General features: G+C 41.0%; 1 protein-coding gene across 1 annotated transcript in view; it reads left to right on the top strand.

The window, feature by feature from the left end:
- Window positions 1-23,935, top strand: part of reln (reelin) — a 253,257-nt gene that overhangs the window by 59,871 nt on the left and 169,451 nt on the right. The window contains exons 4-6 of the mRNA XM_055653596.1: window positions 8,041-8,111; window positions 21,135-21,167; window positions 23,855-23,933. Coding sequence (XP_055509571.1) covers window positions 8,041-8,111; window positions 21,135-21,167; window positions 23,855-23,933 — 183 coding nt within the window. The remainder of the gene's footprint in view (window positions 1-8,040; window positions 8,112-21,134; window positions 21,168-23,854; window positions 23,934-23,935) is intronic.

Below are 23,935 nucleotides of genomic sequence, written 5' to 3'. Positions count from 1 at the left end.
GGGAATTGGGGACGATCAACACAATGAATAACGAAAGCAGTGTTTACATTGGCTCAATTATCAGAAAGGTGTCTCAATGATCATAAAATAGGATATGAATGGTATTGTAAAAAACTATTTGATGTTTGATTCTGGCCTTGGTAACATTACCTACATTCTACATAAAAATAAAAAAGTTTGCAATCTTGATTCATTAACTAAATTTCTCAATTTGACTGAGTCTTATAGCAATACATGCGAACAAATATGCTTGGACTTCATGAGTTACTTTTGTATGTTAGAGCATCCAAGAATACTAAGAAAATGGCAAAACAATGGAGTCTATTAAAGTTTGGAAAAAAAACAATGAATAAAGGCCTTAAGGAGACTCTTACCGGTCCAGGAAAAAACCCTAGGACCATCCGCAACTCAGAAGATATTTAATATACAGCCTTTTTAAAAATCTGTTCTCAGTTTTCTGGCAGGTACTAAACTGTTTAGATGTTTAACAACAGAGAGAAAACAGTGAAGCACAGAAAGGTAACAACAAGAAGGGCTCTATTATGTATGACAGGCATGTTTGAGTCACATGGTTTTGATTGCATGAATCAGCTGCAATATTCTCAGCAGACATTTACAGCGCCTTAAATCTTTGCTAGTTGTTAGTACACCGCAGCCATCACAGGGAATCATTTGGATTGAATCCAGACAGCAGTGTGATAGATATAGTCTGGTTTGTGGAAGATTAGAATATAACGGCAATTCATTTTTTACAATACCATTCATTGCCTGTTTTATAGTCCCTGGGACACCTTTCTGTTAAATGATAACGGTGCCAATTTAAACACTGCTTTGGTTATTAACTTGGGTTCAAATCTTGCACTGGCAATATTGGAACCAATAAAATTGTAATAATAAACTTACTAATCTATAAAACATTGTCGGAGTCCAATAGCCAATGTTAGTCATAAGTAGGTAAATGGAGCTCATACAAATGTATATTGTAATTTCTTTAAATGGTTCACTCATAAGGGAGATGTATTTACTCTCAACAAAATCTACACAACTTTCTCACATGTCTTTGCAGCTGTATTATTACTTATCAATTAATTTCTTGGGATCTGGGTGACACTGGCAAGGCCTCTCATTGTTCTTGAAAGGGTTTTTTTGGGTTATTGCAATCCTTTAGCTGAAGATACTCCTGTAGTGCTGTTGGGGAGGATTAGAAACAGTGACAATGAAGTGTTGGCAATATGTTTCCAAGGCAGGTTGATGTGTGACTTGGAGGAGGACCACAGGAGGTCTTGTTCCCTGCTGCCCTTATCCTGTGGTAAATTTTGTGTGTTCATTAGGTGCTAATTAAGTAATCTAGGAAAAATGAATGCAATGCATTTTGTAGATGGTACACATTACAGCTACTGTGCACCAATGGTAGAATGGAGAAATGTTCAGGTTGGTGATTGAGGCACCAATTAAGTGGGCAGCTGTGATGAAAAGGCTTTGGCATATTGGGAAGTGAGCCATTCATCATGGAATGCCCAGTCTCAAGCCTGCTCTTGTAACCATGATATTTATGTGATATTCTGCGGCTGGACAAACTCAACCTAACTTTCTATGTGTGTGACAAATGGAATATTTTCCCTTTGATGCACATGGACTTTAGGATAACCAAGGCTCTTTGATGCCCCATTCTGTCAAATGTTACCTTGATATTATGGGTACTCCCATCTTACCTCTTGAATTCAGGTCTTTGGTCTAAATTCATCCAAGGCTGGGTGGGATAAGGTCTGGAAACAAGTAATCCCTATGAAATATAAATGGGGCATCGCCAGGTTTAGTGCCGGCACTGTTGAGAGCACCTTCCTTTTTGCTGAAGATTAGTCAAAATGAATGGTAATTAGCTAGGTTGCATTCATCCTGCCTTTTTGTTTTGGAACATGAGGTACAAGGCAATTTTCCACATTTTCAGGTGGCTGCCAGTATTGTTATATAATGGAATAGTTTGACTAGAGATGCAACTAGACTTGAACCACACGTCTTTAGTGTTCCAGCCAGAATTTTGTCAGGGCCTCCTGCATTCACAGCAATTTGTTAATTCTATTTTTAAGCTTTTGCATGATGGAATTACATTGGAAGTGTTTTTAAGCAATAATCTCTTGAATTTAACACTCTACGGACCATTGCTTCTCTCTTGGCCAGAACTGATCTCCAATGTGGCAGATGGACTGGTCATGTGGACACCCAATTGAGCTGTTGTCACTACCTCTGTCTGAATTACAATTGGAACTGAAAGTTTAACTATTAAAAATAAATATGTTTCCTGTCCAATCATTTAAGTAGAACCAATGCTGATTCCTAGCATGACACCCCTCTTTCACATTGCAGTCTTTTTAATGTGTTGCAGACCCCAATGATGTACAGACTCAATAGTGAATCCATCAATTAACTAAAGATTTTATTGTCATTCAAAAATACACCAACAAATCCAAGTCTGAACGAAATTTCGTTGTCTCTCGCTCACCATGCAACATAAAATAACAAAAAGATAAAATAGATAAAAAGATAAAATAGATAATAGTGGCAGCACATTATATGGAATTAAAGAGTCTGATGGCTCGGGAGAAGAAGCTGGTGCAAAACCTGGCCGTTCTGTGCCTTATACTGCGATATATTTTGCCCGAGGGCGGCAGAGTGAACAGTCCATGATGGAGATGTGTGGGGTCTTTTAGAATGCTGTTGGCCTTGGACAAGCAACGTTTGCATGCAATGTCCCGGATTGAAGGAAACATAGAAACATAGAAAATAGGTGCAGGAGTAGGCCATTCGGCCCTTCGGCTCTGCACCGCCATTCAATATGATCATGGCTGATCATCCAACTCAGTATCCTGTACCTGCCTTCTCTCCATACCCCCTGATCTCTTTAGCCACAAGAGCCACATCTAACTCCCTCTTAAATGTAGCCAATGAACTGGCCTCACTACATTCTGTGGCAGAGAATTCCAGAGATTCACCACTCTGTGTGAAAAATGTTTTTCTCATCTCAGTCCTAAAAGATTTCCCCCTTATCCTTAAACTGTGACCCCTTGTTCTGGACTTCCCCAACATCGGGAACAATCTTCCTGCATCTAGCCTGTCCAACCTCTTAAGAATTTTGTACGTTTCTATAAGATCCCCCCTCAATCTTCTAAATTCGAGCGAGTACCAACCGAGTCTATCCAGTCTTTCTACATATGAAAGTCCTGACATCCCAGGAATCAGTCTGGTGAACCTTCTCTGTACTCCCTCTATGGCAAGAATGTCCTTCCTCAGATTAGGAGACCAAAACTGTACGCAATACTCCAGGTGTGGTCTCACCAAGACCCTGTACAACTGCAGTAGAACCTCCCTGCTCCTATACTCAAATCCTTTTCCTATGAATGCTAACATACCATTCACTTTCTTCACTGCCTGCTGCACCTGCATGCCTACTTTCAATGACTGGTGTACCATGACACCCAGGTCTCGTTGCATCTCCCCCTTTCCTAATCGGCCAACATTCAGATAATAGTCTACTTTCCTATTTTTGCCACCAAAGTGGATAATCTCACATTTATCCACATTATACTGCGTCTGCCATGCATTTGCCCACTCACCCAGCCTATCCAAGTCACCTTGCAGCCACCTAGCATCCTCCTCACAGCTAACACTGCCCCCCAGCTTCGTGTCTTGGAGATGTTGCATTCAATTCCCTCGTCCACATCATTAATATATATGAGAAGAGAAGTCCCAATAATTTTTTCAGCCGTTCTCACCACTCTCTGCAAGGACTTGTACCAATAAAGAACCTACTTATGTACAGCTGTTTAAAAAAAAATCTGTGAAACCTACTTCTATTTCTGTATTCATAACCACGACATTTGAGGATGGTCAATTGTGATGCAAATTGGTTTTATGCTGCCATTTCAGCACTGAGAATACTGGATCCTGGGAATAAAGGGGTCCATCATTTGTATTTGCTGCCACCCTGCACTCAGATAAGACACCGTTCACCATTTCTCCAAAGGCCCGACTTATATTTTACAGTGTCATCAACAGTCAGGACTGTCAGATAACAGTCAGGTGAATTTCATCAAAATCAATCCTTCCAATGCAATCATCCTGTTAGACTGGTCGCATAGGCCTCTACTAAAATTAACTGTCCTTTCCTGAAGTGAAATAATGGTGTAATCTAAAAACTGACACAGTAATCAAGCAGCTGGAGTTGACACTGTTCTGTCTACCAAATGAAAGACTAACTTACTGGCAATGGGCTTACAGCATGTTGGGAACTGTATTGCGTTCTTAGGCTTGGACTTTACAACAGCACTATAAAATTACCTAGAAGGCAAAAAAATATGTCCATAGTTTTGGGAAAAATATTGTTCCTGACACAAGGACAGATGAAAAGAGAGACATCAGAAATTTCACAAGGCACAGCCAGGAGGTGAGAGAAATATATACCAGACCAAGTAAAAACAGCAGTGGTCAGCCAGGTTCTGGTGCCACTGACATTATTGGATATCCAGTGGTTGAATCCAAGCTTTCTTCTGGAAAGTAAAATGTTAGTTTTAAAATCTTCCAAAAATATCTAAATTAAAATGATGAATAATGCAACGATCAAATAAAATAAATTACATGTGCTAAGTTAATGAGCAATTATATATTTCATAGAGAAGATGAATGAGTTACAAGAATGAAGCAGAAATTATGTATGAAGACATTTTGATGAAAATGACATTAGTTATAGTGAGGCACTTGCTGAATTATAAAATAGATTGGGAATGCTAAGTATCTTGAATGTTAGGGTAACTTTTCTGATCCCAGGATAGCAGCAAGCTACCTCACCTATTCCAGTCAATGGGCAGAAAATCTTTAGAAGGCCAAAATCTCTGATGTCATTGTCCAAAATGGAGCAATTGAGCAGAGCTTTCAAGGTTAAAGGTGATCATATCAAAACCATTATTCTGACTGCAATGCATAATAGATCAGCTCATGTTGGAAACATGAGAATTCTAAAAGAAATTAAATGAGGAATGAAACGTATATTCAAGAGCACAATTTCAAGAAGGCCGTCTTTATTGATTGATTGTTCTCTACTTTTCTTATTTATTTAAAGCAGTGTCAGTGAAGACACAGGGGTTTAATTCAGTAGCCACTGGAAATAGCTGGGCTAATCATGATGTACTGTACATCCAGGTTGGCAGCAGTGGATTCCCCATCTTTGTGGGAAATCCACGTGTCCAGATTTTGCTGCTGGTCCCCCCCCCGTGTGCATGGAACCTGCTATGAGTGGAACCAGCAGGAAAACTCACAAACCTGGAGTATAAGCAAGTAAGTCTCAATCCCAGGCCACTGCCTACTAAAAAAAAGCAGATTTTTTATTTTGACTTTGTTAATATAACACATGGAACTGAGGAAATCTGCTCTTGTTGATCTGAGTTAAGGAATATTTTTACTTTATTTAATTCTGGTGTGTGCAATTGGAGAATCCAGTTACTTTGAGATAGCATAGACAGTGATACATGGAAATACTGTGCCCATGTCCCTTTGGAGATAGCACCTGCCAGTTCAGGTTATTGGTAATATCACTGAAAAATAAGGCTGCAATTGACCTTTGTGTGAACCAATTATGGTGTAAGCCTGGTCATACATTCTAATTCACGCATATTCCTTTCATGTTCATTTGGAAGACATTGTCCATTTTTCAAACCATTTTATCATTTGAAAACATAAAAATAGAAAAATGCTTAACTGTGTGCTTTTAAAAACAAATTGCATCAAAGTAGATGAAAAGTTGCTCTGACTCCTGGTTTAGGTTCAACATATGTCTGAACTTTATTCAGAACTCATGCATCAACATTACAATCAACAACAAGTTAAAAATAAGTATTTAAATAGTGAGCTGACTGGTGTACATAGGTAGGTAGATGTAAGAATGGAAATGAAGCACAGGTGTTGAGTGATGAAAATCAAAGTTGGATTTATGTTTTGAACAAATATCCTTTCAAAAGATGGTGGGACGATGTATTACACACCATCGTCCCGCTCCCACAGTCTAGTGCTTCCAGGGAAAGAATAATCAATATTCAGTAAGTCAAATGGGAGTCTGGAAGATCAATGAATTTGGCCCAAATATAAACTTAGTTGGATAATTCCATGCCCCTTGTTTCTTGAATATTTATTACTGAGCTTTTGCTGTGCAGCTAATAGAAAAAGATGCATTAAAGCATCGCAGTTATTAATTCTGAAGAGCTGACATGTGATGGATTTACTTTTGTGCACTTTATATAATGTCAGTGGTTATAAATACATGTCAAATTCACTGCTTTCGTGAGTATGCATCTTACCTGTGTTCATGGCCAATATCAAGTTAAATGTCTATTGTGAGTCTAAATCAGCTTGAGTTAAAAAATATTCAACTGTTACCAGAGCTGCTATTTCCCAAACGTCTGTAACTAACCATGTCTCCTCTTGTCCCACCTTTTAGTTCATCCCTCTTTACTGTGCATTGCCATTCAATTCATCAGTGAATTACATCTGCTTTCTACCCTATCACACTAACTTGTCCTTTTGTTTATTCCCTCCCCTTGAACAGTCTGCCATTTCTGAATTTGCTTGAAATCTGTTACATCCTTAGTTGTTTCCACCTCAAAGGAAAGTTCACCAGCAGAATTAAAGAGGAACTACTAAGATGTAAAAAAGGATTAGTCCTTGATGGTATAACTGATTATGTACCTAACAAATAATTATCTGATTTTGCAGCACAATGCTCAGTGTTTCCTGTCACTTAGTGTGACACAAAATTGAGGATTTTTTTTTTTTTTACTGACTCAAACATCATCCGTTGATGGAATTCGCACAGAAAGCAACTTGCCTGGCACTGTGACTGGCTACCGATTGTTAAAGAATTTACAGATGCTGACTGACCCCAGCATTCCTATAGAGTTATTCATTCCTGCTTGTGCAAGAGCCTTGGATGTGCAGAGGGCAGAAGCCCATAATTTAGAACATCACAAATGTCATGAGAAGTACAGCTTTTGATTAAATCATGAGATGCAACCTTGATATGGAAGCATTTGTAAATCCCAGTGCACTAATGGTAGTGGTATTCCCCCATGTAAGCTCTGGTGGTTGTCAGATGGTGTCTGAATAATGCAAGTGTTGTTTGACAGGTTTTTTAATCTGTTCAGTTTTATTTATTATTGAAAATGTTAAGTCAAAAGTGCAGAGGCCATCTCAGATTTAAAAAAAAAGAGTAGAGAAGCTGGTCAAATGGTAAAGAAAGGCCATTGGTATTCAGGTAATCTAACTTTCTCCTTAAAACAGCTTATCCTGTTTTTCTTATTCTTCATTTCAGCATATGCTTTGGATGAAACTCAAGTACTATTCAAATCATTTGCCAAATACCGGAAAATAAACAAATACAGCACAAAGTGAAAGAATACTTTCAATTAGTAACAACAAATTTAAGTTAACAAAATTCATCTTTTTCTTTTTTCTCTTTTACAATGTTAGAGTCTCTGTGCCAGTGATGTACATTTAGTATAGAGATACAATCCCTTTGGCCCACCAAATCCACACCAACCATCGATCACCCGTTCACACTATTTCTATGTTATACCAATTTTGCATCCACAAGGGTAATAATATAGAGGCCAATTAACTTACAAACGTGCATGTCTTTGGGATGTGGGAGTAAACCAGAGCACCCGGAGGAAACTTGCACGGTCACAGGGAGAATGTGCAAACTCCATACAGCACCCAAGGTCAGGATCGACTCCGGGGCTGGCACTGTTTGTTCTTTATATGCATGTGTAATATTGAACAATTTACAGTTCTATTCAGGACCGTGCAAGTTATAAGATCAAACAGAGTCTTACAGAGATCTTACATTTTCTATTGATTGCGTGGGATGATAGGCGAATAGGTAGGGCATATGAAATGATGTCTCATTATAGTATCTGTAACAATATAATTTGAATTATAACATCGGATTAGAAAATAATAAATTGATATGTAACATTTTCTCTCTTATTTTACAAGGGCCACTGCTACACAGAGGGGTCAAATCATATTCAAGGATGCGCTGGTTCAGCAGTTGTGTGAACAAGGAGGTAAGAGAAAGACTGTGACTTCAAAAACAAATGCCAATTGTGCAAGTTTAATTTAAACCATGTTGCATATCTTTAATGCATTGTGGTTATTCATGTTTTGTAAAAAATAACACTCAATTGGTTATGTTTTGGATATGCTGGGCTTTATTTTTTCTTTTCTCATTGTAACTAACCATTGATGTAGAATCCTTAATTGAGTAAATCCACAGGCAAAACTGCCCGAGTGACCATGACTCATGTTCAAACTTGGTCAGAGAGAAGACTATTTGACATTTGGAGGCGGTACAGCATAATATACGTTTATAGAATTCCTACTTGCGAACCTGAATCAAACAATGTGATAAAAAAAAAGCAGGAGGACTGGGTCATTGTTCTTCTCCTTAACTTAGAATCGATTTCCCTACTGCCTTGACTCGTGCCAAATTCACCACACTCCAGGCAAGCAATTGACCCACCCATCATCTTGATCCTTATGGCTAAATAATTCACTATATAAATCATTAAATGCCCCTATCCTATTCGTAAATATATTTTCTCTGTTATTTCATCTAATTACCCAATGAAGCACCATTTCTTTGAGGTCTCACCCGCTGAATTTCTCCAGCAATTTTGTCTACCTTCGATTTTCCAGCATCTGCAGTTCCTTCTTAAACATTTCTAAGAGGTCGATCTGGAGCCATGGTTGCACCAAGGATGCTTGGAAAATGGATTCTGGTTGACATGTAAGAGTTACCCTCTAATTTTCCAAGGAAACGTGTTATCTTGCCCAATGATTCCTCCATAGCGACAGTTCAGAATATATGTAATAATTGATTCAAATCCGCATCCTCCCATTCTGTTGGGCCATGTCAGATTTTAGTGAATAGTTTTGTAATACAGTATACAGCAGTTACAGCAATACAGCTGTGATCATTTGTAAATTAATGTGAACTCAAATTGCAACTCATGCCTGGTGATATATCCAGGAAAACCTTGATAGAATATTGATCACACTTGTATGTCCAAAGCATTCCTTTTGTATTGTGCTTTCCATGAAATCACACTGTAAAATTATCTTTTAAAACAGAGCTCAAGCATCGTAGAAATTAAAATTTGTGCTTCCGATTCTCTAAATGATAATGGAACAGGTTAACTACAGAACACCTCCCTCGACTATGTTTCTTTGTAAAAGATTTGTTAATCTTTAGGATTAACCTGCCCCCAAATTGACATGCTTAATTTTGACCCATTCAGTCCATCATGTAAACTACCCCCCCCACCCACTCCCCATTGACTTCACCTATACTCTACCTACAGTGGCCACAGTCACAGGGCAAATGTACAATTCCACACAGGCAGCACTTGAAACAGGTCCCTGGATCTCAAAGGATCTCAGCATTGATATTTCATGCTGGTGTCAAAAGGGGCAAAAAACCTGGAATAATAACTATTTTCTTCCATATATGTTGCCCGACCAGCTGATTATTTCCAGATTTTGGTTCAGATTTCAAGCATCTGGAGATTTTTGATTTTCAATGACTGAAAAAGAGTGCATTTTTCATGGGTAAATGAAATAATGAATCCGTTTATCCCACAGGAAACAAATTAAATTCCATTTGCATCTTTAATTTAGTATGTTGCAAAGACTGTAGACTAATGCTAATAATAAACTTTAGTCAAATCCACTCCTGTAGTTGCCTGTTAGCTCATAAACAAACATATTGTAGAATTTTAAACATTTCCATTTGTCTTTATGAAATACTGAGCATTTTTAGTTGTACAGAAAATATGTTCTTTTTGTACTCTTTGATCCATAACCTCAGCAGACTGGGAATGTTCCCTAGATTTATAGCAATTAAAAATAGAATTATAATTGTGCTCAGCTACAATCTTTAATTATCAATGAAAATGAAATGTGCAGAATTAAGTATACTTGGGGATTATGAGTGTTTCAGCCGACAGCTCATTAAAGACCAGGCCATGGACTCTTAATAACTTCCTAAAATATTGGCAAGCAGTTGGTTGAGTGAGAATTACAATTCATTCAATGTGATAACCCAGGGCAAGGTACTGAAAGCCTATTAAGTACAAAAAGAATTTGGAAAATTTATTCCGGAGACATTAAACTTTTATACCAAGCACTTTCTCTTGTATTTTGGCATTTTAATAAATGTATTCGGGCTTAGATGTAATTTTTTTTCAGGCATAAATGTTTCATTGTTTCATGATCGTAATAGTTAATTTCGAAAGTTAATTATTTAACAGGTACAATTTCTCTAAACATGATTATGAAATTCTACCTAATAAAAGTTTAATAGGTTTTGTCCCTTATGTTAATGTGCTCTTCATAAATATGAAACTTAAGGATGTTTTATGTTACATTGGTATAGAGCTCTCAGCTTTTACCTGCAAGTCCCATGATTATAGATTGGGGGGGGGGGGGGGGGGGGGGGGGGGGGGGGGGAGAAAGCTCTCTGAACTCAACCTGGGGAAAATAACAAGCCATCTATCTCTCGTGTGCTTCACATCTGAGAGGGTTTAACGCAGGTTTTCACCTCAACGGGATTGATTAAAGGTGAAAACCCTGTGGGGACCAATGGCACTTCCTTCCAGCTAATGTTTAATGGATCAGTTGTCAATTACATTTGAGATTCTTTTGCCTCACAATCCCCAAGTAATTTGAACACAGCCAAAACCTGGCTTATCTAGAAAAATAAACATTTGACTGGGAGAAGAGAAGAAAGCAAAGTAACAACACAACAGGAAAGAAATCCACAGAGAGAGGCTATTCCAATTTCTTAATGCTAATCTCAAAATTTTACCCTTGGATTTTTAGTGCAGGCGGGAAGTCAAACTGGCCATGGGCTGTTTTTATTTGCAGCTTTACTGCCACTGTGCAAAGTGGAAACATTCACATTAATCCTGTCATGCCCATTGTTTTGGAGGACTTTATCAAGGCTAACCTCAGCCGAGAGCTTCCAAGGTACAGACTTCATGTTACCTGCCCCACCAGAGGGGAGAGAACACTTGACCACTGTCACACTTCAATCCAGAACGCATATCGCTCCGTTCCCCGGGCGGCTCTGGGTCTCTCTGATCATTGTTTAGCTCATCTTATTCCGACCTACAGGCAGAAACTAAATTCTGCTAAGCCTGTGGTGCGAACAATGAAAAGGTGGACAAGTGAGGGCATTGAAATCCTACAGTCCTGCTTTGACTGCACTGATTGGAATGAGTTCAGGGAAGCAACCACCAGCCTCGATGAATATACAGAACTGTGACATCATATGTCAGCTTTTGTGAGGACAGTTGCATTTCCACCAGGACCCGTATCTGGTACAACAATGACAAGCCCTGGTTTACAGCAGAACTCAGACAGCTCCGCCAATCTAAAGATGAGGCCTACAGGAGTGGGGATGCAGAACTCTACAGGCAGGCCAAGTACAAGCTGAGAAGAGGAATCAGAGCTGCCAAGGATAGGTACTCTGAGAAGTTGAGGTACAGGTTCTCGGCTAATGACTCTTCTTCAGTGTGGAAGGGTTTGCAAGAAATCACCAGCTACAAGAGGAAACCCCCCCCCCCCCCCGCTCCTTGGACAATCGTCAGCTGACCAACAATCTGAACGAGTTCTACTGCATTTTCGATAAACAGAAACATAACCCTGGTAACCCCTCCCCAATCAGCACTTCACACCTCCTCACAGCCTGACTCCAGTCTGCAAAGACTGGACCCTTCTCCACCCATTCCTCCCAAATCACTACTTCACACCTACTTACAGCCTGACTCCAGTCTGAAGAAGGATCTCGACCCAAAACGTTACCCATTCCTTCTCTCCATAGATGCTGCCTCACCCGCTGAGTTTCTCCAGCACTTTTTGTCTACCTCCAGTCTGCAAAGGCTGGGCTCTTTCCCACCCACCCCTCTCCAATCACCACTTAACACCCACTTACACCCTGACTCCAGTTTGCAAAGACTGGGCCCTCGTCCACTACCCACCCTCTCCTTGCTGCCCAACATCAGTCTGCCACTTCTCCATCACCAACAATAGAAATTGAGGAGATGGAGAGGCTATTCAGAAGACAAAAAAGCCGGAAATCACCAGGACTGGACAATCTACCGTCAAGCTCTGTGCCAAACAACTGGCACCAGTCTACACAGACATGTTCAACCAGTCCCTGCAAACCTGTACTGTCCCTGCCTGCTTCAAAGCCTCCACTATTGTCCCTGTACCCAAAAAGACAAGGATTACTGGTCTTAATGACTACAGGCCTGTCGCACTGACCTCTGTAGTAATAAAGTCAAAGCCAAAGACTTCAGCTGGCCCAGCTGAAAAATATCACAAACCCCCTGCTGGACCCTCTGCAGTTTGCATACCGGGCCAATAGATCAGTGGATGATTCAGTCAACTTCGGCCTGCACTTCATCCTCCAGCACCACCTGGATTGTCAGGGGACCTATGCAAGGATTTTGTTTTGGGATATTAGTTTTGCATTCAACACCATTGTTCCAGAGCTACTACACTCCAAACTCTACCTGTTGACTGTGCTGAATCCTTCCGTCAGTGGATCACCAACTTCCTGACAGACAGGAAGCAGCATTTGAGGCTGGGAAAGCACATCTCGGACCCGCAAACCCTCAGCATAGGAGCACCGCAAGGCTGCATACTCTCCCCTCTCCTTTACTCTCTCTACACCAACGATTGCACATCCGCAGACTCCTATGTAAAGCTTCTCAAGTTTGCGGACGACACAACCCTCAACAACACCATATCACATCTGTGGAGTTTTTTAAGTTCCCCGGAACCATCATCTCCAGGGACCTTAAATGGGAGGCCATCATCAACTCCACAGTCAAAAAGGCCCAACAGAGGATGTACTTCCTGCAGCAGCTGTGGAAACACAATCTGCCACAGGCAATGATGGTCCAATTCTATACTGCCATTGTAGTGTCTGTCCTCACCTTCTCCATCATGGTCTAGTTTGGCTCAGCCACCAAGCATGACATCTGGAGGCTGCAGCAAATCGTTCGATCAACTGAGAAGGCTGTTGGCTGCAACCTTCCCCCCCATTGATGAACTGTACACTGCAAGGGCCAGGATAATCTTTGGCCCCTCTCACCCTGGCCACAAACCCTTTGAATCACTTCCCTCTGGAAGGCGACTCCGGACAGTCAAAGCTGCCACAGCCAGAAATAAAAACAGCTTTTTTTCACGAGCAGTAGCTCTACTCAATAACCAAAATCCTGCAGCCTCCTTTTGCTCTGGTATTTTATTTCATTCACATGTTTAAACTATAATGTTTTATTCTTAATGTTTTATGTTTTATTCTTAAGTTTACTGTATGTCGTGTTGTTACTTGCGAGCGGAGCACCAAGGCAAATTCCTTGTATGTGTACATACTTGGCCAATAAACTTATTCATTCATTCATGCATTCATTCATTCATTGTAGGTAGAGGGATTGTACATTAAAACTCAACCTTCCCTCGGTCACTCATTGTCACCGGGTGTCTCACCAGTCCCCACACTAAACATCAGGCAATATCTCTTCACATAAACATATTTCCACACATGCAAAACACTTACTGAGTACCTAGAAATGCCTGTCACTAATCATAATTTAATGTGTTATGGGCAGCATGTATGTAAATGACATTGGTGGGATGATGGATGTTCTCGGCTTTTGGCTTCAAAGGCAGTTGACTGTAAATGATCATATTAGTAAAAGGAAATTCAATCTCGAAAAATGTTTCAAAGTGTCACACAGTTTGAAAATTATGAAAAATGAATCATTTGCAGTGTATAAAAAACAAATGTTCATATATCATTTAAAATTAATGAAATCTTGTAAAGCAGCACATTGAAACATTTAATGGGATCTTCTTTGAACCTAGAATAAAACATACCTTGAATTTATTATTTAAAATATTAATATTTAATTTACCACTATATTACTGCAATGTCCCTTTATTTCATATTTTAGTGAAGATAATACTTTTAAATGGTGTTTCTTTTAAATAGTTGATACAGGTTTTAAATATTGCATGCAGTGATTTTATAGCTCAGGATTTGGTGCAGTGGGCAGGGATTCCGATGTTTTGACTTTTGAGATCTCTTCTGGGGCAGAGATGACCTGTACAAGAGGGACTGGGTTACATCTGAACTGGAGGGGGGCAATGTCCTTGCAAGCAAGTTTATTAATGCTACTTGGGAGGTTATCAACTACAGCGACAGGAGGGTGAGAACCAGAGTAGTACAGAAATTGGAAGAATTGGTAGATGTTAGTCTCAAAGGAAGGACAGGCAGGGAGAGGTGAAGGAATATGGTGAAGCTGATGTGCTTATTTCAATGCAAGGAGTATTGTGGAGAAAACAGATGAACATAGAGCCTGGATCAGTGCTTGTGACTATGATGCTGTGATGGCCATTGCACAAACATGGTTGTGAGAGGGATACGAATGGAAGCTCAATGTTTGACATGATCGAGAAGGAGGTAAAGAAGTGGAGGAGTTGCGCTACTAATCTGGGAGATTGTTGCTAGAAGCACTCAGGACGTACTGTACACTAAGGCAATATGGGTAGGGCTTAGAAATAAGAAAGGCGCAAGCACACCTCCGCTACATCGATGATTGCTTTGGTGCTACCTCCTGCACCCACACACAACTGACTGATTTCATCCGCTTCACCACTAACTTCCATTCGGCACTCAAATACACCTGGACCATTTCCGACACTTCCCTACCATTTCTTGACCTCACTATCTCCATCGCAGGTGATAGACTTCTGAGCGACTGACAGATTCAGATTCAGATTCAGATTCAATTTTAATTGTCATTGTCAGTGTACAGTACAGAGACAACGAAATGCATTTAGCATCTCCCTGGAAGAGCGACATAGCAAACGATTTGAATAAATAATAATAAGTGACGGGGGGGGGGGGGGTGGTCTGGCAGTCACCGAGGTACGTTGTTGAGTAGAGTGACAGCCGCCGGAAAGAAGCTGTTCCTCGACCTGCTGGTTCGGCAACGGAGAGACCTGTAGCGCCTCCCGGATGGTAGGAGGGTAAACAGTCCATGGTTGGGGTGAGAGCAGTCCTTGACGATGCTGAGCGCCCTCCGCAGACAGCGCTTGCTTTGGACAGACTCAATGGAGGGGAGCGAGGAACCGGTGATGCGTTGGGCAATTTTCACCACCCTCTGCAATACTTTCCGGTCGGAGACAGAGCAGTTGCCATACCATACTGTGATGCAGTTAGTAAGGATGCTCTCGATGGTGCAGCGGTAGAAGTTCACCAGGATCTGAGGAGACAGATGGACCTTCTTCAGTCTCCTCAGGAAGAAGAGACACTGATGAGCCTTCTTGATCAGAGTAGAGGTATTGTGGGTCCAAGAGAGGTCATCGGAGATGTTGACTCCCAGGAACCTGAAGCTAGAAACACGTTCCACCTCCGTCCCGTTAATGTGGATGGGGGTGTGCGTGCCGCCTCTGGACTTCCTGAAGTCTACAATGAGCTCCTTGGTCTTCTTGGAGTTAAGGGCCAGGTTGTTGTCAGCGCACCATGCTGCTAAGTGCTGGACCTCCTCCCTGTAGGCCAGCTCATCGTTGTTGCTGATGAGGCCAATCACCGTTGTATCATCTGCATACTTGATGATGGTGTTAGTACCATGTACAGGTGTGCAGTCATAGGTGAAGAGGGAGTAGAGGAGGGGGCTCAGCACACAGCCCTGTGGAACGCCGGTGTTCAGGGTGAGGGTTGAAGAGGTGTGCTTGTCTAAGCTCACAGACTGGGGTCTGTTGGTTAGAAAGTCCAGTATCCAGTTGCAGAGGGAGGGGTCGATGCCCAGGGTACCGAGTTTGGTGATCAGTTTTGATGGTATAATGGAGTTGAATGCTGAGCTGTAATCGATGAACAGCATTCTTACATAAGTGTCTCTGTTGTCGAGGTGGGAGAGGGCGGAGTGAAGTGCCGTTGAGATGGCATCCTCCGTACTCCTGTTCTTGTGGTAGGCAAACTGATAGGGATCCAGTGTGGGGGGTAGGCAGCTTTTGAGGTGTGCCAGGACCAGCCTCTCGAAGCACTTGGTGATGATGGGGGTAAGTGCAACTGGGCGGAAGTCGTTGGGGCTTGCCGCAGTGGAGTGTTTTGGCACTGGCACGATGGAGGTGGTTTTAAGGCAAGTGGGGACAACTGCTTGGGCAAGTGACAGGTTGAAGATGTCAGTCCAGACGTCTGTCAGCTGCGCAGCACAGGCACTGAGCACGCGCCCGGGGATGCCGTCAGGGCCAGCAGCCTTCCGTGCATTAGTCCTACTCAGTGCCACGTACACGTCGTAGGGGGTGAGTGTGAGGGGTTGGTGATCGGCAGGTAGCACAGCCTTGATGGCTGTCTCTAGATTGTCTCTAGACTCCCATGGCTATCTAGACTACACTTCTTCCCACCCTGCTTCCTGTAAGGACTCTATCCCCTGCTCCCAATTCCTCCGTCTACGCCGCATCTGCTCCCAGGATGAGGTGTTCCACACCAGGGCATCGGAAATGTCCTCATTCGTCAGGGAACGGGGGTTCCCCTCCCCTACTATAGATGAGGCTCTCACCAGGGTCTCTTCAATACCCCGTAACACTGCTCTCTCTCCCCATCCCCCCCACTCGTAACAAGGGCAGAGTCCCCCTAGTCCTCACCTTTCACCCCACTAGCCGTCACATACAACAAATAGTCCTCCGTCATTTTCGCCACCTCCAACGTGACCCCACCACTCGCCACACCTTCCCATCTCCCCCCCCCCTGTCTGCTTTCCACAAAGACCGCTCTCTCCGTAATTCCCTGGTCAATTGTTCCCTTCCCTCCCGCACCACCCCCTCCTCGGGCACTTTCCCTTGCAACCGCAAGAGATGCAACACTTGTCACTTAACCTCCATCCTCGACTCCATTCAAGGACTCAAACAATCGTTCCAGGTGCGACAGCGGTTCACCTGCATCTCCTCCAACCTCATCTATTGCATCCGCTGCTCTAGATGTCAGCTGATCTACATCGGTGAGACCAAGCGTAGGCTTGGCGATCGTTTCGCCGAACACCTCCGCTCGGTTCGCATTAACTAACCTGACCTCCCGGTGGCTCAGCACTTCAACTGCCCATCCCATTCCGAATCCGACCTATCTGTTCTGGGCCTCCTCCATGGCCAGTGAGCACCACCGGAATTTGGAGGAGCAGCACCTCATATTCCACTTGGGAAGTTTGCACCCTAGCAGCATAAACATTGACTTCTCCAATTTCCTTGCTGTCTCCTTCCCTTCTCAGCTCTCCCTAAGCCCTCAGGCTCCTCCTCTTCCTTTCTCCTTTCTTCCTGCCCCCCCCCCCCGCCCCGCCCTACTTCAGTCTGAAGAAGGATTTCGGCCCGAAACGTTGCCTATTTCCTTCGTTCCATAGATGCTGAGTTTCTCCAGCACTTTTGTCTACCTTCGATTTTCCAGCATCTGCAGTTCCTTCTAAAGTACACTAAAGGGATAGTATTGTGTTGTTAAAGTCATAAAGTCATGGCCATATGGTCATACAACACGGAAACTGGACCTTCAACCCAACTTGCCCATGCCAGCCAAGCTGCCCAATCTACATGTCCCAGCTGCCGATTTGAGTAACTCCAAACCCTTTCCTGTCAACGTATATGTCCAAATGTCTTTTAAAATTTGTTATAATACCTGCCCCTATTACCTCCTCTGGCAGCAACACCCTCTGTGTGAAAATGTTTCACCTCAGATTCCTTTTAAATCTCTTCTTTCTCACCTTAAACTTACATCCTCTAGTTCTTGATTCCCCTACTCTGGGTAAAATAATCTGAGCAGCTACCCTATATATTCCCCTCATGATTCTATGCACCTCTATAAGATCACCCCTCATCCTCCTGTGCTGAAGCAATAGTCCTAGCCACATTCTTCATAATCTGCAAATTTTCTTTTATGTATTCTCTTTTAAAAGCATCTTTGAAGGTGCTTCCCCCATTATTTATAACCGTTCTTATTACTTTTTTTCGTCAATTGGTTTACATCTTGTCACCATTTTTTCTATCAGTGCAAATGTTTTTTTCCTTTCCTGTTCACTGCATCACACACGTACGTACACCCCACACATTGCTCCGAAAAGTTGGCCCAGAATTTGCAGTCAGCAGTGAAGCAACAAAACCGAACACTGACTTTGAAGAAGCCTCTTCACAAAATCAGCTATCTCTGGAAGTTAAAGGATAAACTTGTAAAAAGCAATAAAAAAAAACAAAAGACAATGGAAATGACAGTACATAAAACTTACACATTTTTAGGGACAGATAGTTTGATGTGATAATTAAAATTCAAACTGTCATTAAGTTCACATTTAAAATTTAATAGAAAGAACAGATTTCACAAAAGGACGAGATCATAAATATTTGAAATTCATGATATTTCGAGTGAATTTGCCTGAATACAAGGAAATAAATTAGCTTTACTGATGGAAATGTACAGAATCACTGTCGATAACTGTGATTTTCATCTTAAACTAAGTGTGTACTGAAATTCCAAAGTTGTTGCTGCGCATGGAGGAGTGATAACAAATCTCAGTACCTATAGCATCATTACTGCTGTAAATTTCGGACCAGTTACTTAACTTTTCCCATCATTACTGTAAAAAGACCAGTTATGTAGTTCCAAAATTTTGAACTTCAGTTGCTACGTTTGGAATAAACTCCTATCCTCACCTTTGTTTTTAGCCCTGTGGTGCAGTGGCTTGCTACCAGCCTGGGATAGTCACTGGCCCAGGGTAGATCATAAGGCAGTCAATAGCCTGGCTGTGAGTCTTTAATATATGGTAGCAGGAGTTGACATGCATTTGGTTTAATTTCTGTAATTCTTTCTCCTACAATGTACATTTTAAAATCGTTTTGCAGTCCATTCCCCAGGTCTAATCTTCTACTCAGTATAAATCCAACACTGATAAAAGACGAACCATATGTAGAGTGATCCTTCACCAAGACAAGTCTGCCAGCATATTTTGCAACTATTTCTATTTCCAACACCACTAACCTCTGAACGGGATGGGCAATTTCATGTCAATTACTGATGAATTACAGATAGTTTTGCACTAACAAAATGGGTTAAAACAATTCACTTGAACTCATTATACCGTGAATTTTGGCATTATGTGATTTGGATTCCAACCTCAATTGTAATCTGTGTGCCAAATTTTTTAAATATGTTTTAGTAGGCAATTTTATTTAAATGTATTCTGTCTTTAATGATCCATAATGTCACATCATTATACTACCATATAAAATGAATTTCCTATCAGTTTTTCATGCTTCTATTTTATTGCTTTACAACAGTATGGTAGATTTAAGCTGAAAACAACTCTGCCTGTTATTAAAATTCAAGAATAGGTTACAAGAAGACCAGCAGCTGAGGTGCAACCAGGAGTATTCACTCCCACTGGGATAGGGGATATTCATGCCCGTGATCAGTGCTATGTACAGTCTGTGTGAAGGTGTGTGCTGTGGCTATCAAATGATATAATTAAGCTAGGAATGGTGCAGAATAGATCCCCGAGGATGTTCCCGAAATTGGAGGGCTTCAGTTATAAAGAGAAATTGGGTAGGCGGGACTATTTTACCTGGAGTGTGGGAAGCTGAGGGCTGACCGTATGGAGATACATAAAATCATGAGGGGCATAGATAAGGCAGATGGTCCCGGTCTTTTTCCAGGATAGCGGAGTCTAAATCTTGAGAATAATAATTTACGATGAGATATAAAAGGGCTTTGAAGGGCAACTTTACCACACAAGGTGAGGTAGGTATATTGAAAGAGCTGCAAGAGAAAGCTATATAGGCGAGTACTGTTACAATGTTTAAAACCCATTGGATTGGTACATGGATAAAAAAAAAGGTTAGGATGGATGTGGGCCAAATGCAGGCAAATGGGACCAGCTTGGATAGACATTCTGATCAGCGTGGACAAGTTGGGCGAAAGGTCTGTTTCCATGCTGAATGACTTTACGAGGTGAATATCAGGCTCGAGTGTGTTGTTGTAAATGATCAAATAATACAGTAGTTTTCATTATATGGGCTACCCCATGAAAAATCACCCATTGACTGAGGTCTTGTGGAGTGTGAATGGCACCACTGTAGCTCCGTACTACTTTACAAAAGGGAGAAAAGAAGAGAAAATGGAAAAATATCCATGGACTGCAATTGCAAAGTTGTAATAACCTTAAATAGAGCCACTGTGCATCCTTTAATACATCGAACAGTACAGCATAGGAATAGGCGATTCAGCCCTTGATGTCTCTGTTGAACATGATGCCAAATCAAACTCACACCTTCAGCCTACATGTGATTTATATCCTCCATTCTCTGTACATTCGCTTGGAGCATCCTTATTTTACAATCTTATATAGTTTATATTCTCATGGCTTCCAGCTTTGTTTCCATGAGTAATTATAATTTAAAAAATCTGAGTTTGTTTAATTGAGTGTTTAATGGTGATTCATAAATTAATGAAGACATACAAGCTTAAGCTTAATTGCAATGGCCATGCATTTTACTTTATAATACCATGTTCTGTGGGTGTTGTAGTGTGATGTATTATGTTTGTTTGATTTACTCTCTTGCTTCTCAACAAGGTCAAGGTAACATGAATTTTCCATTTTGCAAATATCCAATCTGACTCAAAGTGAACAAGTTTTATTTTAAATATGCTTTTAGTTTAAGGTCATCTATAGAAAAATCGACATAGCACATAAGTGAAATAGATAATCTTCAGTTTAGTTTATTGTCACGTGTAGATAATTGACCACAAAGTGTGAATTAACCTTAGTTATTACACGCTGTAATTAAAGTTATTTTGAATTGTCAAACAACTGACTAGTTGAGAAGGAAGCAAGCCTGCCTCAGCTTGAAATTTATGATTTTTCCCCCAGAGAACGTTATTCATGGAAATCTTCCATGTAAATAATTTACGCAGTTATCATTATAGCGAGGGGATATAGAATGTGCCCATCAGTTAACACAACTTAACTATTCTTACCTCACAGCTCCCACTGAGTCTCCCCTACGGCCAAGGCTGGGTAAGTGAGAATATTAACAATACAATAAAATACTGTCTGGAGCTTTCCAGTAACTTTGTGTAATGAAAATTTCCTCCAACTTTTTAAGGTATATTTGAAGAATTTGAGCATTAATACCACACAATCCCTTTTATCTTGGGGACATGTAATATTAATTCTTATAAATCCTCTTTGTTGATTAAACATTTTTGATCTTTGACAAAATTTTCAAAATATGTGATAGAATGTGTCATTGCCCCCGAGCCAGCTAATTAGTGTGAATATCTTCTCATGGATAATGATTTCATCAGTCTCTCGTGGTGCTGGTAGCTCAAACAATAACACAGAGTTTTCTGCAATCTACAACCAGATGTCTGCACTGTGATAAAGGAAGAGCCCGTCAATAAACAGTACAATTCATAGTTGTGAGATGAAGTTAACCAGATGAGGTTAATCATCTCAGTTAATAGTGAGATGATTAACTTCATCAAGAAAAAAAGTATCTGGATGGAGACCATTTAGTTCTTTAACAGTCTGTGGATCCGTTATTCTCATTGTCTCTACTATAAGTACAAGTTAAATGCTGTTTTATTCTGAGACGCTTTTGTGTTGTACAAAACCGAACTAGGCTATTACACTCAGTTGACAAATGTAAACAGAAAAGGCCGCCTAATATAACCATAATATCACTTTACGTAAAAGTAACCATTTTCCAGAACCCCAATGCTTTGCTCAGAAGTGGTTTGCAGATCCTGTTTGAAGATGCTCAGAGAATGCCCAGCTGGTAACCCCTGTATCTGTAACTACTGATCCCAATTACAAATCTCTGGAGACCTGCAACAAAGAGATATAACACGCTCCCTACCACCAACCGGGTCGCAATGAGGCAAGCCATTGGAACATTCAAATAATCATCCCATTACTCAGATCTGAGTTGCTGTTTGGGCCACCTGAGTGTGTGGACAGTCATTGTCGGCATTAGGAAGATGAGGCTTTAGCTGGAGGATCAGCACAATGGTGGAGCTGGAATTCCCGGCAGGGAGCAGGTACTAATCACCTCCCTCCAGAGCCACTTCCAGAGGAGGTGCCCACAGCCACCAACCTGCCATGTTAAGCAATTCAGTGAAGGCTCCACAAACCTTTACCCTGCTGACTTTTCCGGGCAATTTACCCACCATTTCACAATCTACTAAAACATGTTTAAAACACAAAATAAAAACTAAATAAAATAAATCTGAACTTGTCTCCTTCTGACAGTAGTGCTCCCACTCCTGATATTTATCACTTAACCTTCATGGTTACCAAGTGAAGGGGGTATTTATGTTTTGGTATTTACATTTGAAAGGAGTAAGTTAAATTGGGCATTTGAGTCACATAGGCCACAGGGTGGTTGGTGGAAGAAACACATCGCTGCAGTCGAGGGTCTATTTTTGATGACGTCCTAAAGCAGGTTTATGTGGTAATATTCAGGAAGTTTCACTCTGATTCCATCAGTACTGTACTTAGAGCAGTTTCTGCTAACACTAATTGCCTGAAATAGAGAGACTCCACAGAGTCATAATTTGAGGCACGTAAAGTGGCCATTCAGCCCATTATGTTTGTGGCAGCTGAGAGAGAGCTAGCCATTCCAGTATTATTGTATTGTATTGTATTCAATTTATTGTCATTATCTCATAAGAGACAACAAAATGGATTTTCCTTACAGTCAAGTAACATTTAAAAAAAATAAATAAATAAAATTTAAAAAATTTAAAACAGCACAAACACAGAAGTCCACGATACAACATGACCCCACAGCGGCACCAAAGTTAAGGAAGGTACCATAGTCCAGCCAGCCTCCCCGCTAAAATACATCACCTTCCCATTCCAGGTCTGGAACCAAACATTCTACTGCATACCTCAACACTACCATTCATTATGAACTATAAAACTGTAATTGTTCGGGAGAATCCCTTTGGCAGAATATAAATGGCCAACAGTGAAATCAATTAATTTGTTATTTAAATTCCCATATCTGTTATCGTAATTTGTGGCGCTGGCTCTCGAGCCTGTATGAATTTCAGTGTTGCTTTGTAAGTGATGTTCCCACATGTTATAGCAGCATTTGCATTCTTTCAGTGAAATTACTCATATAATCATGTGTTGATTCAGAAGACTCATTGAAATGAATTACTGGCTCGGTTATGCAGGTTACTCTCGGAGAGGCCATAACCAGTGCCATGCTCAATAAATGTTTTACAGGCATCAGGAGAGGGACTAACCAGCTCAATGGGATGCTAATGTAAGCATGCAGCCTTGCATAATAACATGCTAAAATACATCCTGCATCCCTCGGTGGATTGAAATAGCCATTTTCCCTGTCCTATGCAGAGTCACCATTACCATTCATTTAAATTTTAAAAGAAGGGAACCATAACAAATCAATGTTGCCATGGAAATGAAAAATCCATAAACCTCTGTTGCTGAGATCTACATACATCTTGTCCTTGAAAGAACTGGTTTTGAACACAAGCCAAACAGAGGCAAGCCTGGCTCTCCAGAGCATAGCACATAATGCAAATTGTAGTGACTATTACTCATGCCTTTTCATAAGGAGAAAAAAATGACTGGGCTCTTGAGACAGAGTTAGACAAGCTAAGCATACATTTTGCAAAGTAAATTGCTTTGTGATGGATTGTTTATTAATTAGTCTGAATTTCCTTTCTAAGCTGAAATCCACAATGCCAATGTGATTCTCCGGGATGATTTTGATTCCCATCCTCAGTTGGAACTGAATGAAGAGTTATGGT

The sequence above is a fragment of the Leucoraja erinacea genome, chromosome 22 (genome assembly GCF_028641065.1).
Source record: "Leucoraja erinacea ecotype New England chromosome 22, Leri_hhj_1, whole genome shotgun sequence".
NCBI lineage: Eukaryota > Metazoa > Chordata > Chondrichthyes > Rajiformes > Rajidae > Leucoraja > Leucoraja erinaceus.
Note: the sequence above shows the minus strand (reverse complement) of the source record. Positions and strands in the feature narration are given on the sequence as shown.